This window comes from Stegodyphus dumicola, chromosome 1 (assembly GCF_044657685.1).
Source record: "Stegodyphus dumicola isolate Sdum_Otavi_A_Nest chromosome 1, ASM4465768v1".
Taxonomy (NCBI): Eukaryota; Metazoa; Arthropoda; class Arachnida; order Araneae; family Eresidae; genus Stegodyphus; species Stegodyphus dumicola.
Window position 1 is genome coordinate 211,525,466 of NC_140768.1, and position 19,525 is coordinate 211,544,990.

At 32.1% G+C, this 19,525-nt stretch overlaps 1 protein-coding gene across 1 annotated transcript in view; it reads left to right on the plus strand.

The window, feature by feature from the left end:
* LOC118184450 (uncharacterized) overlaps positions 1-19,525 on the plus strand; it is a 384,362-nt gene that overhangs the window by 301,471 nt on the left and 63,366 nt on the right. Inside the window, exon 3 of the mRNA XM_085825143.1 lies at positions 15,515-15,745. Coding sequence (XP_085681269.1) covers positions 15,515-15,745 — 231 coding nt within the window. The remainder of the gene's footprint in view (positions 1-15,514; positions 15,746-19,525) is intronic.

Here is a 19,525-nt window from a genome sequence, read left to right on the forward strand (position 1 = left end):
TACCGTCATAATCAATACTTAAAACAAGCTGTAATAACAAGATATAACTGTTTTTCGGCTAAACAGCCCAGTTTCTCTTAAGAATGCAATCTCTGACAATACTCATAGTTTGTGTTAATGACTCTGGCTGAAACCTGGATACTTAAATTTAATGCTTGATTGTTCCTGCATCCAATAAGAAAACTCGTTATCTTTAATGTTCTGTCTAAATTTTGTACTGTAAGACTGTTGTTTATTAGATAGTAGTAATGCTACATCCATTTACTTTATACTCAGAATTATTTTTAAATATCGTATTTATTTTATTTTTGAAAAATTTCTTGTTTCATTTTCTGGTAAAGGTAACGTCATTTTTCTGCCACGGTATTTCACACTATTTTGTATTTTAATAGTTATTGGTATTTTAAACATTTTCATGCCTCTTTATAACTTTTAATAACAGGTTTTTGTAATTATTTTTAATATAGGAATTCTTAGAACTAAATTTAGGGAAATCGTGTCATCCTCCAGGTTGTATTAAAATTAAGAAATGACTTTTAATGTTTTGTTATATTAATGTACTTTATGCTTCTGCATATTATAACCATGAATAATAAATACATCGAATGCAATATTGAAATTGCATATTTCTTTAAATATGCAGCATAATTTTACGTTATGCGTCTTATATGTTACGTTATATGAACGTTTACTAAAAATATTACATTCCTTCAGTAAAAACGTTTAAAATGTATATAAAAGTTTTAGCTAATCAGTTCTGAATAAGTTTTTTAAAAGTACTTTACTGTATTATGCAAGCATGTTATAAGGTATTTTCTCCCTCCTTCGAGCATGCCTTCGTGGTGTAGCGGTAGCACACTCAGCGCGTATTCAGGAAGTCCAAGTTTAAGTCCCGGCAAGGGTACTGCACATTTTTCACATCTTGTGGTTCAAAATAACCTAATGACTCTACAGTGGCGCCCGAACTAAAAAAGGTAGTGGACAATTCATCACAACCAGGATTTTGCGATCGGTTACCCTAATCCCTAGTCGCCCTTTAAAAGGTATGTAAGGTATTTTCTGTCTCCTTAAAACATGCCTTCGTGGCGTAATGGTGATGTACTCGGTGCTTATATGAGAAGTCCAGGTTCGAGTCGCAGCGAGGACATTGCTCATTTTTCACGTCTACAGCTTCAACAAAAGCCCTAATAACCGTACATTGGCCCCCGAGCTAAGAGGTGGTGCACAATAGTTCGTTATTACAAGGATTTGCGACTGTATCCCGTAATCCGTAGTCGCCATTTAAAAGGGGGAGCATATAAGGAATTTTCTCTTTCCTTTCAGCGTGCCTTCGGGGTGTTAACGGTAGCATACTCGGCCCATATTCGAAACGGCCAGGTTCGAGTCCCAGCGCTTACATTGCTCATTTATCATACCTCGCAATATCATGCATTTAATTATTTCCATCTGCCTACAGATGATTTTAAAAAAATTACTGAGCAACGTTCAGTGCTTAAGTGTTATGTTATAGTTAAATGTCGAGCTGTTTTTTAAAATGTTAATTTTAGATATTTTCTTTGCAGAGAAACTTTCATTCATAACAGTTAACTACGAATTACATGTACTTTTTAAGCGAATTCAAGGAAATTTTGAATAATATAAAATGGACAGTTTAGCAAACAATTCTAGGTAAATTGATTTATATACAGTAATAATACACGTTAATGTGTATACATGTACATGTACTATTTATATAGAATAGATATAAATGTATAGATAAAAGAACTATTAAACGTAGATAAAGATTTTGAGAAGTAGAAAGACTAGAAGATAAAGAAGAAATGAAAACGTTGTAAAGAGTCGTGTAACTCCGAGAATGAGTATAAAGAAATATACATTCATTATATAATACACATAATTATGCACATTTATTTATACATATAGTACTTATTTGTTATAACGTTGCTGTCGCCATATCATCTTTTGAGATATTATACAACGTTGTCTAATATAACGAGTCAATACTGCATTTTTAAAATAATAGTTTTAGTAATAAAGTAGTAGTTTTCTTGCGTCAGATTTTCTCAAAAATACCGCCAGTAGCCTGATAGGATCGGAAGAACAACAACTTAAAAACAGACTACTTCGCGTAACTCTCTATCTGCACACAACTCAAAACGAACTCATCTTCGTTCATTTTCTATGGATGCAAAGAGTTAGCAATATTGATAGTCATTGATAGTCATGATCAACATATTTTTTCAACTGTTTTTTCGAGTAATTAGACTGATTTTCTAGAAATGAGAAAACAGCAATCCTATGATGTAGAATTTGATTGTAAAGCTCTAAATGATACGTTCGTTTATTCGTGTGGAATTTTATCTTTTTCAGCGAGGATTTCTTTAATTTTTAGCACGTCTAACGTGATTACGAGACAGTTTCCGTCAAATTGTCTTCAACGAAGGCATCCTTCCTTCGTGTTGGCAGATTGACGTCATCATCTGAATTATTCAATCAATTCATTTTCAGTTTAATTCGTGTGTATGTCATGTGAGTTTCAGTACATAATCCTGCTTTTGTATTGTAAGATGTTTCTTCCTCATTACTGCGTGCCTTTGTGGTATGACTGGAAAGCACATCCAGCTAGTAATAGGTGTTCGAGTCACACTAGATATTTATGCTAGTTCGTTCTTCTAAAAGCCCAATGATTTCTACAGTTTATTTAAAGTATAAAAAAAATAGAAAATCATCATCCTCATTCTTATTTATGCTTAATACTAAATGTTTTCCGTTTAACATTAATTTTCAAATTTTGCATTAAAATTCTCATTTATGTAGAATTGCGTTTTTGCATATTAAATATAAAGTGCAATTTCTTGAAGTCAAAAATAAATAAATAAAATAACATTATTATTTGCAACAAGTTTTGTGCTCGATTTTTAGTGAAATCAACATATAATAATTAAAACTTTCGATTCTTTTTTTTTTTTTTTTCAAACTGGAAATAAGTTCTTCTTCAACTACATTTTATGCTAAAAAGAGCGATGTGAGAGCTCCTTTATTTTCTTACTCTCCTGTGGGAATTGATTTCATCAATATCGTTTTCTCCCTTTTCCACGATTAAAACTTGTAGTCATCATCGTAATCGTGTGTGGAAAGCGCAAATGGCCCTAAATGTAGAAGTTTGATAGGGGCTGGGGAAGGAGTCGTTATCTCCTTCTTTTACCCTAACAGGTACTTAGCACTGGAAAGATGACTGCGTAAAATGTGGCCTATGTTCATCCACCCGTATGGAATGCCTCCGTGGGCTAAAGTTTTTTTTTTTTTTCCCTTTCTTAGGGGGACGTATTTACATTAATATTACTTTATAAGTTTCGCTGTTATCTTAGGATGTTTATTGCAATTGTTTATTCTTTCTAATCATTCATGTATAAGTAGCACTCAACGTTCATGTATTCATACTGTAGAAGCAATTAAAGAAATGCAGCTATAAAGGCAAAAAAGTTTAGATATGTATCTCTGTGTATTAATTAACAATCCGCTTTTAAAAAATTTGCATTCACATTTTCAAGTCTTTTTTTTTAAAAAAAACTACTGTTACGTATTTAACTTAATAAATACTTTAAAGAGTAATAAGACGGCTTATTTGTGTTATTTTTTTAATGTAGCCACTTTTATGAAACCACTTAAATGATCCACCAGCGGCCGAACGGTAAAGTCGCTGATGAACCCTGGTAGTTCGGTCCGAGGCTCAAACCCCAAGAACGGGCTGGCTGCAGGGGCATTATCATGGTTTTCCCCATGTGTAAACGTGCATAAAACTTCGTGAAGGACCAGTTTCCCTTAGTCCTTCACGAAGGCATACCTCCGGTTATAGGAGGAAGATAGCCCTCGATGTTTTACCATAATCACACGAAACAAATAAACAATTATCATTAAATGAGCAAATATACGCACAGTAAAAATATTATTGTGAAGATCATAAATACAAACTGGTAGAATATTTTTAAATAATACGATACATTTGCAAATAATTACATAAGAAATCAAAGCTTTAAATCGCAATAGTTGATTGAAAAATCTTAGAAGTTAACAAGCACTGAGGTTGTTTATACATTTTTAGAACGATTTCGGTAGAGAATTAAAGAAGAAAAAAATGCTTTGTAATAAAAGTTTCTGGCAACAGCTTATTATTTGAAATAAAAAAAGGTCTACGTGTATTAAATTTATTCTTGTTTCAAAATGTCGTATGTAAACAACATGTGTATTGAAGGATATATTTTCGCGCTTTTCGAAGAGAAATATTCCTATTCCATAATTGAAAAGCATTGTCAAATGAATGGTATTTAAATTTCTACGTGCAAAATAAGCAATAATATTAATCGGAAAGGGAAAAACTGTGAGTCATTACTTCTATTTAGAAGGAAGACTCCAAACGAACACCCGAAAAAGGGGACGTACTGCTTCTAATGTGTCTAAAGTTAAATCGTTGATAACTCAGAAATCAATTTCAAAGTCTTTAAATACACCTGTTGCAACAATAAATAAAATAATAAACTGAGATTTACAGCTTAGAAAAGCTAAAAAATATAACATTCACAAGCTTTTGCTGAGGCATGTGGCTCAACGCAGAACAATTTATAGAACCTTGTATGAAAACTATTTAGAAAAAGATATATTGAAATACATTGTGACCCATGATGAAGCATGAATTAACCTAAAGAACTGCAGCAAAAAGAGGTTATTATGGAAAACGAAGAGGCAAAATGTACAAACCTGCTCCCATTAGTACAGAGAAAGTTTTTGTAAGGGTTTTATGATTATCTCTGGATTTTCTTACAATGGGAAATTAAAGATAAGAAGAGTGAGGGAAAGAGTTAAAATGACCAGAGCGTATTATAAGGGAAAGTTTTACGTCCGATATTTCCAGAAGAAATTCCCTGTCTTTATCCCAATGGCTTTGAGAGTGAAAATTCCTCAAAACCATCAAATTATACTTCGTAAATTCTCCCTGCATTCTTTGAATACGAAATTAAGGCTGATGTGTAATGCATATATACCTTTCAACATGTTCCTGAGAAGTCCCCTAACTTTCCTCCATTAACTATTGTTCCTTTGGTCTTTGAAAGAGCTCTTTCTAAGTGTAGACCTACTGCGACTAAGGGACTCTGGAAAACAGTGAACGAAGAATGGAAGTCTTTCCTGAAAATTTTTCGAAAGCATGGAAAACATGATGCGGACTATTGAAAATATATCCTTTAATTTTTAAACCTGAATTAAACGGCACCGATATCTTTTTAAAAATCTGTAAACACCCTGTGTTATATAGACATTTATAGTTTTGCTAGATTATTTATAGTCTCCTAATACATACTCGCCAAACTTCACTTCTCAAAACGAAAGCCTTCTTGAATATCTGAAGGAAGTTCATTTGTTTTAGCTTTACATAATGAGAAAACATTGAAATCATCGTGTAGCCAGAACTTTCGTTCGCCTCGAACAGAATTCGAAAAACACTACTAGTATTCTGTGGCTTGGTGGGTTTGCTTATAGTTTGAACTCGGCTTAGATTAGTTACATTGATTAGTAAAATGTTCCTTAAGTAAAGGAAAACATTCTGTTTAAAAAAGAAGAAATCTTATCGACAGTTATCAATGCCAATTACTGTTATATAGTAGTTCACATATAAATGAGGAAATAAGAGCATCTAACGCTTTAAGTATAAACCTCACCAACACGTTGTGGTATGTCAGTAAGATAAATAAGGAAGATATCTACAATACCAGTGAGAATTTTGATTAGATATTTTTGGATGTTATGAGATCATTCTTATCGATATATAACATCAGAGACTTACCATACTTATAAGGGTACAGAACGTAACATCTATTGACTCATATACTCTTATAGTATAGTTCAGAAGAGTGATACAAGACCTTGAAATTCAGTTTCCCGAGGTATCACCTATGATGTTCACATCCTGGTTATCCATGGTAGCATGATAGTTTTGTCCAATAGTTAAAGCGTTGTATTAATACAGGCTGATCAAACGGGATAGTGGTTAAGGGCCAGGGATCGAAGCCCAGAAAAGGCATAACTGTTTGTAAATGTTAATGTCTGTGCCGCCTGGAGGCACTCAAAATATATGGCCAGCTGAAAGTCCTTTTGAGCGGACTGGGTGGTAGTAAGAGAGGGGAAACCTTCGGATCCACCTCGAGTGCTTTCTTTTAAAACTGGGGTTTGATTGGGCAAAATCGTAGCGTCCACCCATCTGGTACTCAAGGCTCTTTCCAACGACAGATGCAATCTTGTAATCCTTGCCACGATACAATTCTGGGGCTTGTTCTGCTTAGATCAGATAAGTGAGACTAGCAACAACGACGGCAGATTAATACAGACAATGGTTTCCCCTGATAAATAATGATAATCCCCTGATAATAGGGGGTCTATCTAATAATCAGAAAAACCCATAGTAGTACCACACGTTTAAGCTGTAACCCTGTAGAGTCATTAGGTTATTTTAAAGCAACAGGTGTGAAAAATGTGTAATGCTCTAACCGGGATTTCAACCCCGAACCTCTCGAATACGCTTAAAGTACTTAAGTACGCATCCAATTACATCACGAAGGCATGTGGAAAGGAGGGGTAAATACCTCATATATCACCCTTTTAAAGGGCGATTGGGCATGAGGGGACCCAATTGCCAAATCATGATTATGACGAATTATAGTCCGCCACCTTTTAATTCGGGCTTCACTTGTAATCATTACGTTATTTCAAAGCAGCAGGTACAAAAATGTGCAGTGCCTTCGGGGCTCGAACCATGACCTTTCCGAATATGCCTCGAGTATGCTTCCAAATCCACCACGAAGGCATGCGGAAAGGAGGAAACAAATTTCTTATAACTTATTTCTTAATAGTAGTTCATAAAACTGAAAGACCTAAATATTAATTCCTATTTTTCTTGCGAAATGGCACTACCATGACAAAAATATGTTGCCAAACGATCACTGTGCCCTGAGAAGAAAAATCTTTTTATTTTCAAGATTTCTTTTAGTTTTTTAATGTAACTCAATTTTTCCGCCAAAGGGTTTCGTAAAGGGAGAATTCATAAAGTTTTTATCTACGAAAATAAACTTCGATCACAATAATAATAATAATAATTAGGTTATTACGTACTTATTACATTATGTTATCAGATAAATCTTTTCTACGAAAAAATTACATCTTACGAATCTGAAAATTTATGTGTTTCGATTTTTCAAATTACCGTTATTACCATGAACTAGCTAGTCAAACGACTTTGAAAGCATATTACATATTATTGCGGGAATGCGGGGCATACAGTAATTGTGACTGATTTACTGGTTTGGCACAGACATTTACAAGGAGGGTAAACAAACCAACATCGAATTGATAATGATAATATTCGCTTGTGTATTGTACTCTATCCATAAGCCATCTAATCTAACGGCAATTGTATACAGACACGCAAAGCCTCCACCAGGAGACTTAAGTAGATAATCAATCATTCATCATATGAAGATCCATTTCTGGCAACTATCGAACCGATTCTATCTTGACGTAAATTCTGATCATTCAGTGAGTCGTATTTAGAAATAATTCAACACCGTTGGTAATTGAGTATTGGTTCCTTTTGATATTAAGATAGGTTTTTAATACATTATGTTTACAAAATAAACCATTACTTCTTGAACAACAAACCAACCAATTACCAAGAAATGAATGTGTCCAGAAACAGCAAGTTATGAACACTTTCACTGACTAATTGATGTTAAGATTGATGTTCTAGAAACTGATTCAAATAATTTGTAATTATGCTTTGAAATAGAGCAGAGATAGCAGAGATTTTTGATTGCTGAACTCAATTAACCATTGCACTGTTTTTGCTACTGGGAATAAATCTGACATCTTGTAAGCATTCAGATCTACTTCCCTGGCAAGCAGGAAAAGCGTGCATTATATTATATTGCATTACTAAAACTGTGTAAATGAATCAGCCTGAAAGCTAAATCACATGTTTATTAGAACCCTTGGTTAGATGATTTATTTAAAAATTGTTGTGTTGTGACTGCTTTTGTATTATATTTATTAAGTTGCCGTTCTTGATATACTATATAGCAAAGATATTGCGTTTTACTGATAATATGTATCGAGAATTTGAAAACTTTCCTTTGAAATAATTAAACATTAAGTATAGAAGTAGAACATGAACTAAAAATTGATTTTGAAATATTTTTAGACTTCTAAAATACAAAGAAAACCCTGTGACTCATATCATCCTCTAATTAGCTTATTAATATCTACATTTTTTATTTATTATCCCAAAGGGCTATTAATTTCGTTTTGGCACTTTGCATTGAAAACTAAGTGTCGATTTACTTTCCAAACTGTTACCACTAAATATTACAGCCCTGTATTATATTTTAAAAAATTAAATAATGAAGAATCTTCATAGAAATATGTATGTTTCTCGCACTATGATAAAACAACAGTACCTAGAGCCATTAAATTTTGAATAACGTAAGTTTCTGCCCGAATGTGCAATTTGTTTTATTATCTATTTCATAGTTTGTAAAACTTTAACGAATTTTGACTAACAAACTCAACGATTTCAATGCGAGCAATAGCAACACCGTACGGGGGAAAAATTATCTCTAACGCACGAGACTGTGTATTGGAAATTCTAAAGATATGCTCATTTAAAAATTATTTTGCAATATTGCTGTTGGAATGAATTTTATGGCTTAACTGCGAAGAACATCATATTTAATAAATAAAGGTGACCAACCCACAAAACGTTAAAAAATCTGAAAGCTTTCAGATTTTTTTCTTTTTTTAATAAATTTAAATCTCTCACGACATTAACCACCCAATACAATGTGAAAAATTAAAATAAGTTTTTATAAAATAAGCTTTTATTTCGAATTTCATAAAATAATTAAGGAACTAAAAGGAGAAAAATAGTTCATCTTATAAGAGATTGAATAGTTCTCTTTACAAAATTCACGTAAAGATTTATATGACGAATAATAAAAGCGTGGGGCTTCGTTGATAAATTTATAAAGATAATAGCTTATGTTTTTAGAAAAGCAATTCGATTATTAGATTTCGTTGTATTTATTATTTTGTGATGTAAATTTGTAGATAAATAATATATGACAAATTATTTGACGTGTTTTGCCTAAACGTTAATTTTATAAAAACTCTTTTTCTTTTTTTTTTCCTTTTCAATGGGCATTACGAGTTATTAATCAGTTCAGTTTAAAAATAGTTTTCAGCAATCGCTACTGTAATGCCAATAATTCTCTTGTTATTTGCAATCTTACGATAAATTACATTATTTTTAAATTTGCATTAGAAAGGAGAAAAATGTATATAAACGTATAAACGAGGAAAAATTAAAAATGACACAGCAAATATCACTGTAAGTCATTTTAAACGTTAATAAATCATTAAACTCTTTCAGTTTTCTTTAAAATTAAAAAAAATACATTTACCGTTAGTTTGTTTAATCAGTAAAGAAAGCAGGGGGGAAAATATCATTTCTGAAGTCTCAGAAAATTTTTATAGTGAGCTTAATTTCTTTGCAAGTAGTTCTTTCTAGAAAGAGGAAGGAGATTAACCAATAATAGTAATATAAATATATAAAATTGATACGAGAGAATCCGTACAGAAGCAATAAACCAGTGCGACGTATAATGACTTGAACGTGACGCCAAAGGGAGAATCGCTAAAATCTGAAGTATATATATTTAATATAAAAATTGCCCAGTGAATATCTTTTATCATTCATGTTTTAAAAATGGATGGATGGTTTATTTTATAAACTGTGAAATTTTTTAAATTTGAGAGAACATGCTTTTTAAGACGTTGAAATTATAATGGCCGGCAAACGGTCGAAAAAATGCGCGAAAATTCACCAAACAATCAGAAATTGCGTTAAAAATGTCATATTTCAATCAAATAATTTTTCTGTATGCGGTGGTGCAAACAGTAAAATTATTAGATGTTTTAGTTTGTTTGTTAACGAAGATATGAGCGAAAACCCGTTTCAGCATTTTTAAGAAAATCTAAGTCGGTTGAAAGTTGACAACATGGTTGAAAACCATCCTTTGTATCATCACATTCTACTTTCTTCCAGAAATAACGTGTTTGCAAAATTTAAGATCAAAAGTTTATTAGGAAATAGTTTAAAAATCGATTAGAAATTTTTGATCATCGCGATATAAAAATACTGTGACTGAGCTTAAATAGAAGCTTACAAAATGACTATTGTCTCTAAGTATATAAATATATAAACGACACTGATAATTATTGCCATTGTTTCAACTTAAACACTCTTAAACTAACCTACAATTTCAAATATATTACCTAAGAGACTAAAATGTCTAATAACAGTATTGTACTAAAATATTTTATGTGCTAAACGAGTAAAAAAACTGACAAGGCATTAAATCTTCCAGTTTGTATAAAAAATAGCAAAATATAATTTTAACCGATCACAAACTTCATTACCATTTCTAAATCACTGTTTCATTGGCTTTTCAGCGTGGTATGATTTGTCATATAAGCTTTATAGTGCCTCATAAATGATTCATCGTGTCCATGGCTATTCAACACGTTCTTTTCACGTGGATTTTTCTTAGCAACCTCTAATCCTTCCGTAAACTTCACCAGATTGCAGAAATATGTGGTGTGTAAATAACGAGCGAATCTGTAATTTAGAAAGAGTTTTGGCATTACGTCAATAAAACAGTTATTTCACAAGCGTCTCACTTGTATGCCGATGAGTGTTCTTGTACTTGCCAACGCTTATGCATAGAAATCGCGAATAGGTAAAATCGAGGATTTTTTTTTTTTTTTTTTTTTTTTTTTTTTTTTTTTACACTGAATCCATTTATTGTGTTGTTACATATTTAAGCTTTAGTATTCCTGACAGCCACCTATAAGTAGTGGCGGGCAAAGTTTGTTACTTTTAGATGGAGTGTTAGTGAAATTTTAGCTCAATTTTATCTCTTAGCTTTCTAGAATTTTAGTTAACCTCGAACACGATAAGTCTTCGGAATCCCTGAACAAATGACTAATATCTGTGCAAGTATCACTTTGCAGAGTTATTCATGCAAGTACTCGATATATCGCGAAAATTCCAGAAAATACAAATTATAAATATGTGATTGCGCCCTTCTGATAGCCTGATTCGGGAACTAGAGTGTGATGTGGTTACGGTAGCATCCAGAAGGAAACTCTCCTTCGGGCGCCAGTGATTAATCACATCCGAGAGTCCTCACTAGACGGGGAGAATAAAATTGTTATTTCTACTCTAGCTGGCACAGTCAATACACCTACGATTCCCGCTTTACTCCTGGGTACCTGACCTACTCCTGACTCTTTTAACGAAAAGTGCACATTAGAAAGCAGGATATTAATGGTCACTATCCATTTTCAATGCTTAGCTTCAGTTTGGGGAATGATGTTCAGCACCACCTCAGTTTTTTTTCTTTTTTTAAGAAGAAGAATTGTTATTGAGAGATGGGTTAAATTTCTTCCATTATGTATCCACGTCGTCCAACGCAGTTGATATGAATCATATAGGGTTTAATGAACACTTGAAATACGTCTCCTGTAATAAAGGACATTTTTAATTTTATACATCTCGGTAGTTACATTTAAGTAAATACATTTTTATGGTTGCAGGCATCTGAAATTTTCATGCTTAAGAACTATAACCTTTAACTATCTCTTAGCTTCTTCTTGTATTTAAATTAATTACTCATAAGATGTTTTTTAAAAGACAAACAAATATTAATAAAAGATAAATTGTGTTCGTAACTTAATTGCATGTAACTTAAACAGACACACTTATCACAACAGACGTTCTTAATGCATCGTACATGTCTATAGCTTCTCGAATGTAAACAGAACAGCAATTTGAATAGCTGTTGCCATTTCTCCGTAAGTATTTTGTCTAATAACAACAAGTAATTTAAAACATAATTCCTAACCAGATAAACTAATGTCACAAATCCAAGCACAAATCCAAATTAATTTGATAAGAGATGCTTCAGGATTGGTAAATTGGAAACAATCGTCTAAGGAAAATTATTTTAGGGTACTTGTAATTCAGCGCTAAGGGAACCGTAACCTCTATTTGAAACAACCTCTACGAACCAAATTTTTCAACATTGAAGTTTATAAAATCGTTGATATTATTGTTAATAATTTAGAAGTGGAACTCAAATGCGCCTTAAAATGAGTTCATCTCCCCGATTAAAAGAACTATAAGAAAAATGTATAAAAAAGGTTTTCTTATCCCGATAATTTTGCAAAAATATTTTATATATTAACAGGTAAAACCGTATTTAGCAAATGTGATTGTTCTGTAATTTTGGTACATCTGCATTTAACAAAATAATAAACAATAAAATACATTGCTAAAATATTTCAGTTTTTAACCTCCTTTCCTTCCTTTTTTAATACTTTTATGTGGCTTTTAGATATTATCGTTGAAAATATGTAGCTTTCGTTATATTCCTATGAAACGGCATTGTTATATCGTTAGCAGTTCTTGCACAAATCACACCTTTCATAAAATTATCTTATTTTTAAGTTTTAATTCTAAATGATTGAATTATCATAATTATGTAGAGAAATACTGAGAACGTTTAATGCATTGTTGAGAAAAGTAGAAAATAACGTATGAACTGCGATATTAAGGCAATAAAATCCTGCGCTATTTTAGTGAATTATCAGGAATAATTATCAAGGTTTGAATGTAAAACATTCTGTAGCAGCAGGAGTGTAAAAGAAGCCTGTGCTCACGCGGTAACAATAGGCTATGAAATTCGAGATAATTCTGTTAAAGACACAAAGCTCAGTCTATTGATAAAAGTGAAAATAACTGCGAAATAATTTCCTTAAAAGCTGAAGGTAAAGACGCATTGAAATTTGGAATATTGCCAAAATTAAAAATTTTCTCTTGAATTTGGAACGGTTATAGAACTTTTGAAACTTCATTCGCCAAAGGGAGATTCTTTTGAATGATTTTTGATGCCGAAAGATGGAAAATGTAATCTTTTAATTAACAGTATTAGTCAGAAGAGGATTTATGTGTTTCTTTTTGCCAATATCATGTTCGTTAGTGCGAAAAGCTCTTTTAGTCTAACCAATGTATATTAAACCACATTGGCAAGGAATACTGCATGTAGTCCAGAGTTCATAACCGGAATCGAGTTATAAAAAACTTTTAAATTGTTGATAATTCCACAATTATTGCATGCAGGTTAACTAAAGGCATAAAAATCATAACCGGAACAAAATAATTCAATCCTTTGTAAAGCAAAAAATACACAATTTACAAACATCAAAGAATAAAGAAACTGAGCCGAGTAACAGAGTGTGTATATTTATATACTTTTGGTGCGGGCGATCACAACCAAAATGGAAGATGCACATCTACATGTTAATAACTGTCCTATATACAAAATTTCAAGGTTCTAAGGCTACTCGTTTTTGAGTTATGCGAGATACGTACGTACGTACAGGCGACACGAAAAATCTCTTCAGAATTCATTTTAAATCAGTTTTATATTTTTTTTTTCTGGGAGGGGGAGTCTTTTATTCTGTCATTACGTAAAGACGTCGCCCAAAAACATCTTTAAATTGCATTCGATAGTGGTCAAAATGGATATTTTCGTTGAAATATGATACCCGAAATTTTTCGCGATTACAATACTTACTTCCTTTTTACTTCGTACAAGGAAGTAAAAAATATTTAACTAAAAGTAGGCTTTCTTTTAAGTTGCATATATAAATGCCTTATTTATATATGCAACTTAAAAGAAAGTCAGTAAAACGATTCTCGTTTTGAATTTGGAAGTTGTTTAACATTTGTATAAGAACATGTTCATATTCCATTACTTTACAACATCCATTTACGTATTTTTTACTAAGATACCGTTTCTTTTAACACCGCATTTTCTGTGATTAAGATTAATCGATTCAGAGTCTCTTTGGATGATATTTATGTCAAGCGCAATCTCTTTTCATTCGAATCGGAGCTTGAGAAAGGAAATTCTTTGATCTAGTTGCTCGTAATTTCTCGTAAGAGATTTAACCCACTGCTGACCTTGCAATTTGGCATGGGTATATCTTATTGTGTCTAAGTTAGCGCAAGGAACATTTACTAATATTCGTATATTAAGTAGGCATTAAACACAAGCTTCAACTAATGAAATGGTGATTATCTCATCTTTCATAAAATTTAACAAAATGCATAGAAGGAAACATGCATATGTATTTTAAGTAATAACATCTAATGCGAGATAATAATTTTCTGTTGTTGTTATCCTTTCTCATTTGTCTGACCTTATCAGAACAAGTCCACGAGTTTTATTCTGACAAATATCGTGACAAAGAGCACAAGATTGCTTCTCTGCTCCTACCACTGAACCATTCGAAAGGACACTTTGCTCGCGGTGCATTTTGGGTGCTCCCATGCCGCACAGACACTGTACACATACACAATTCATGCCTTTTTGTGCTCCATCAAAACAGCAGCTAGAAGCGCTAACCAGTATACCTATGCAGGCGGCTAGTCGTTTTCTAATTAATATAAGCACACTTTTGGTTTTCTTTTTCCTTGCTAATAGAAACCTTCAATTAGCTCTCTACAAGTGATCATCAAACTTCTTTTGGCCAGCACGTGAATTCTGAAGCTATGCTGTTTTTAGATATTTTGTTGCTGTATTGTATATGGCGTAAGTGCGAAGAAAATGACGCTTAGTAATGGAGCCAAAATGATAAAAAAAAGAAAAGGATTAGCGGGAATGAATTGAACAGCAAACTGGTAGACTCCGAACTCAGCGAGGACGTGGAAAACTTTAAAAAAAACCTTTTGATCGACCGTTAAAATCTGAACCCTTTGAAATTTTTCTTTTTCCTGATTTTTATTTATTTATTATCGGTTTTATAAACAAATATTTACCAGTGTATATTATATTGTGAGATACTACAACGTCATTTTTAGAATTTAATGAAATCTTAGATGTTTCTTTTATGCTAGTTTATTTACTTTTCTATAAGCCTTTTATTGCAAATTTTGCCGTAATCATTGAGCGAACATAAATACTCGAGCATCATGGCTTACGTAAAGGGCTCACAATTCACTGTTTTGTATGCAATTTATTGAGATAATTTGTTTACATTTTAAAACAATGTTTATTTGCCTCTCATTAATAATAGTTGAAAATTTGATCTTAAAGACAAAAAACTGAACCATCGCTATTTTTCTCTGCTTTTTCGGTATAAAGAAAAATTTGTCATTCGTAGTATTATTATTCTGGAAATTTTAATCGAACGTTTAATAGCATAGTATTTTCGTTGCTCTGTTTTGAGCAACGTAAACGGAACTTTTTATTTAAAACTTGTTGCATAATATGAGCTCTTAATTATGTTTTAATCGATAAGCTGAATAAACGAATACTGTACATAGTTAACGATGTTTTTCTTGTAGATTGCCTTCATATCCAGCTGTACAGAGATAGCAAAGAAAGGTGTAAAAATGGCCCAACGAAAGCATCTTTGTCTTTGGAGGAGTTCTTGGGTATGGAAACCGGGTTCACTTTGGATAAAGAAAGTAACACCATGGCACTTATATGCTCGGAGTTGGTGGTAGCATTAGCTTTTGACAATAGAGAACTCTTAATACAGTGGCAAGTCAAGATAAGGGCTAACCTTGTGGAAGGTAAGCTTAGTATTATTTAAAGTACTACTTTAAGTCAAGGTTACATTAAGCGTTACTAAAGGCTATTTTTAATGTACAAATCTCTGTCATAAAACTATGTTCTGCAAAATCCGCTTCCGTGCAACAGCTCTCGATAAGATTCGTGTAACGTCTCATTAATAGATAGCACTCGCTACTAGCTAATAAAGTAAAAGGGCCGTGCCAAAAACTGCTTGCTGAATCAGATGTTAAATAACAAAAACACTAATCATTTCCAAAAACAAATCTATTAATGATTATAATCAGATGTCAGATATAAACAAAACATTAAGAATTTCCAAAACTAAGCGATTACGCAAAATTTAATTATAATTGAGTGAAAATACATTTGCGTAATAAAGAGCTGATGTTTAATAAATTTCAAAATGAAAATCTTTAAAACAAAATATTTTAAAAAAATTAATCTAAAACCTGTTTTGTTCAGCTTGAAACGCACCAAAAAGTATGAAATAAAGTAATTATATGACTTCTTGATCCCAAGACTCAAAAATTTCGTTTGCTCCTAATATCTTTGCATCTATGCTAATTCTAAAACATCCAATAAATGTTATTTAAATATTGTTTATGTTAATTGCTTATGTTTATGTTAAATATGTAATGTTGTTAAGCTAATTTGTTAATTCTAAAGCATCCAATAAATATAAAGATGTTAAGAGCAACTACAGATTTTCAGTGTTGGGGTCAAGAAGTCATATAATTATTTTATGTCGTACATTTTAGTGCGAATGAAGCTAACAGAAATAACCTTTAGAATATTTTTGTTATATTTTATGTCACGGAGAATTTGCATGAATGTAGGTACGTTTCTCTCACAATGAAAAAAAACGACTGTACCTACAGCCATCAAATTTTGAAAAACGTAATTCTCTACCCGGACATCGGTACATGGAAGCCCGAATTTTGAATTTGTTTTGTTATCACTTTCATATTTTGTAAAACTTTAGCGAATTTTTAATTAACAAACGTAACTGTTTCAACGCGAATAATGGCAACACTGTACGGAAAAACGTTTTTTTATCTCCAACGAGCGATGTTGTCTATCGGAATACTGTTTTTAAATATTTTCTGGTATTTGCTGTTGAATTGAATTTTATGTGGTTTAAATGTCAAGAACATGATATTTAATAGATAAAAGTAACACACAAAACTTGAAAACAAAACTCCTTTAGGTGTAATATAAAATCTTAAAGCTCTCAGATGTTTTATTTTGCTTTTATTGTTTGTTTGTTTTTAATAGTAAAGTTTTGTACTGTGTTGCAAACTTAACATAGAATCTGTAAAAATACTAGCACAAAACTTTTCAGGAAGCAAACGATTTACAGCATTTACAAGCAGAACCTTTGATTCCTTCAATATTTATTTTACAAGTAGGATTTATACATGTATTTTAATTAAAAGTTTAAAATAACACAGAAAATTGTATGAATACTGTAATTTCAGTACTGTGAATGAAGGGTTTTGTATAAAATCTTTAACATTATTCTAAAATTTGCAATACAGCTTATTAAAATTTGCAATACAAAACGTACTCATTACATTTTAATGAGTTAAAAATTAACCTTTCAGTCCGCTTAGTTTTAGAGCTTGCAAAGACATGTTTAAAAATATTTCCAAAGCATGGCTGCAAATTTAATGCCGAACGCTGCTAGGTGAAACCGTTAACTATCAAGTGCCTACAGTACGGTCAGAAATTATCTCTCAGAATTCAAGTTAGAAGTAAAACTTGAGTAGGAAAGATATGGAATTGAAACTTTTACAGCTCTTTTATAACTCTATTTTAGAGCATCCAGCTAAGAAAGTGAATCAAAGTTCTTAATTTTAAGCCATCGACTGGGGTATAACTTATTATACCCCAGTAATGTCATAATGTTGTATATTTTACAGTTTTCTAACTCTTGCTGCGCTGAGGTAGAGTGGTTAGCTGTTATAGTGGTTAGTGACCCTGATTGCTGTAGCGATAGGCCCGTGTTCGAATCCCGGAGAAGGCATGGTTGTAACTGTTTGTCACTTCATAGCAGGCAATGGTGGCCAACTTCTAAGGAACTTTTTTCATTTCTGTGCTGGAACTCCAGCATAAACGTTCCCACAACTAACTGAAGAGCCTTTCTTAACTCTGGGAATGCAACTTTCGTAAAGATATCGTTATATTAATGCCAAAACACTGTAATGGAGGTTTGTGTCTTGTAGAAAAATAGCCGACTTTGCTTAAAGGTGACAGCACCTTTATAACAAGTCACCTTTATGAAGCGACCGTTCTGCCTGTACTCGAACTGAAATTTTTGCCTTTGGCTACTTTTATTTTTCCATAAGAATATATGATTTCATCAGTATTATTAATTGGTCTTAGAATTTTTTAAGTAACCAACTTTCCGCATATCTGTCATTTTTCTCATACACTGAAATCAGACGTTGCTACACCAATAGAAATTATACCACGAGTTATCTTCAAAAATGCATCTTCCATTTCAAATTCCTTTTCAATTTGAAAAACAGATGGATGATTTATTAATAAATAGCATAAATTTTTAGGATAGTAAAATTTTTTAAAAAATATCATTAAAAAATGGCGAAATATGTTTTCTAGACTGATGGTTATTTAGCAAACAAAGTGGGTGCGTACATTAAAACAAGTTTTACCACCCACCATATAAGTGTGAAAACAATGGGTATGTTTCTTCGTTTGTTGCAATTCAGTTTTTGACGCGTCCAAGACTTCTGGATGAATCAATATTTTATAAGGGTTAATTGTCCTTGTTTCAATCGAGACTAAACAAATATTACACTAAGATAAATGTATCAATATACCAAGATATATGTAACAGCCGATCTTACAAAAGGTGGGATCCATTATTAAGTATGTGTAAGCTGTGACTTTTTTCTCACTTCCAATAAACAGATACTGCTCAAGTTTCTTCAAATGTTTTTCCCACTTATATTCGTTTGTAAACATTCCAGGTATTCTCCTTTTCCTTCTTTACTTCAAATGATTCAGCTGTGGATATCGATAATGATCCTCTTCACCAGGTAACAAAACACCTCGCATATTGGCAACTGCACAATTTTCGCTGTGTTTGCTGTATAGGGAAACGTTTAGCGCTAATGACTCTGAATGTAAGAAAGGGCTTTTTTTGCTTTTTGAAATATATAAAATTAACGGATGAAACAAATTATCGAACGCTCCTTTATATAATGTTTAAAGCAAGTGTTGTAGGATCAAAAATGTAGAAAGAAGGTATTTTATTTTATACTTGAGGAATTTAATGGTTGTCGAATAATAATTCAAACATGAGAGCTAGAGCTGCATAAAAATGCTGCTGTTTTTAGATGGTTGGCATAAATTAAATCTTGTACTTGAAGAAAACAAAAATATTTGTATTTAATCTAAATGTAACCCTCATAATTTGCCAAACTCAAATAACTGTACTAGAATTTAATACTGCCTAAAGAAATGTGGCACGGTAAACTAATGAAATAGAGTTAATGTTTGAAGATTATCTCAGAAAGTTTTCTCAATCTTTGTATCACTTCTTAAGGACTTATATTTCTTAGTTTACTTATATTTATGCTCCAATAGGTAAATTCATGCAAAATTTATTGCTTGTGCAACTAACATTAAAATTTTAAGTGGCGACAAATTTTGGAACATATCTTAGAAAGAATATTTTTCCACTCATAAAACAATCTTATTAAGTTCAGTAATAGTCTCGTATTCTTTTAAAACATAAACTAACGAGCTTTAGG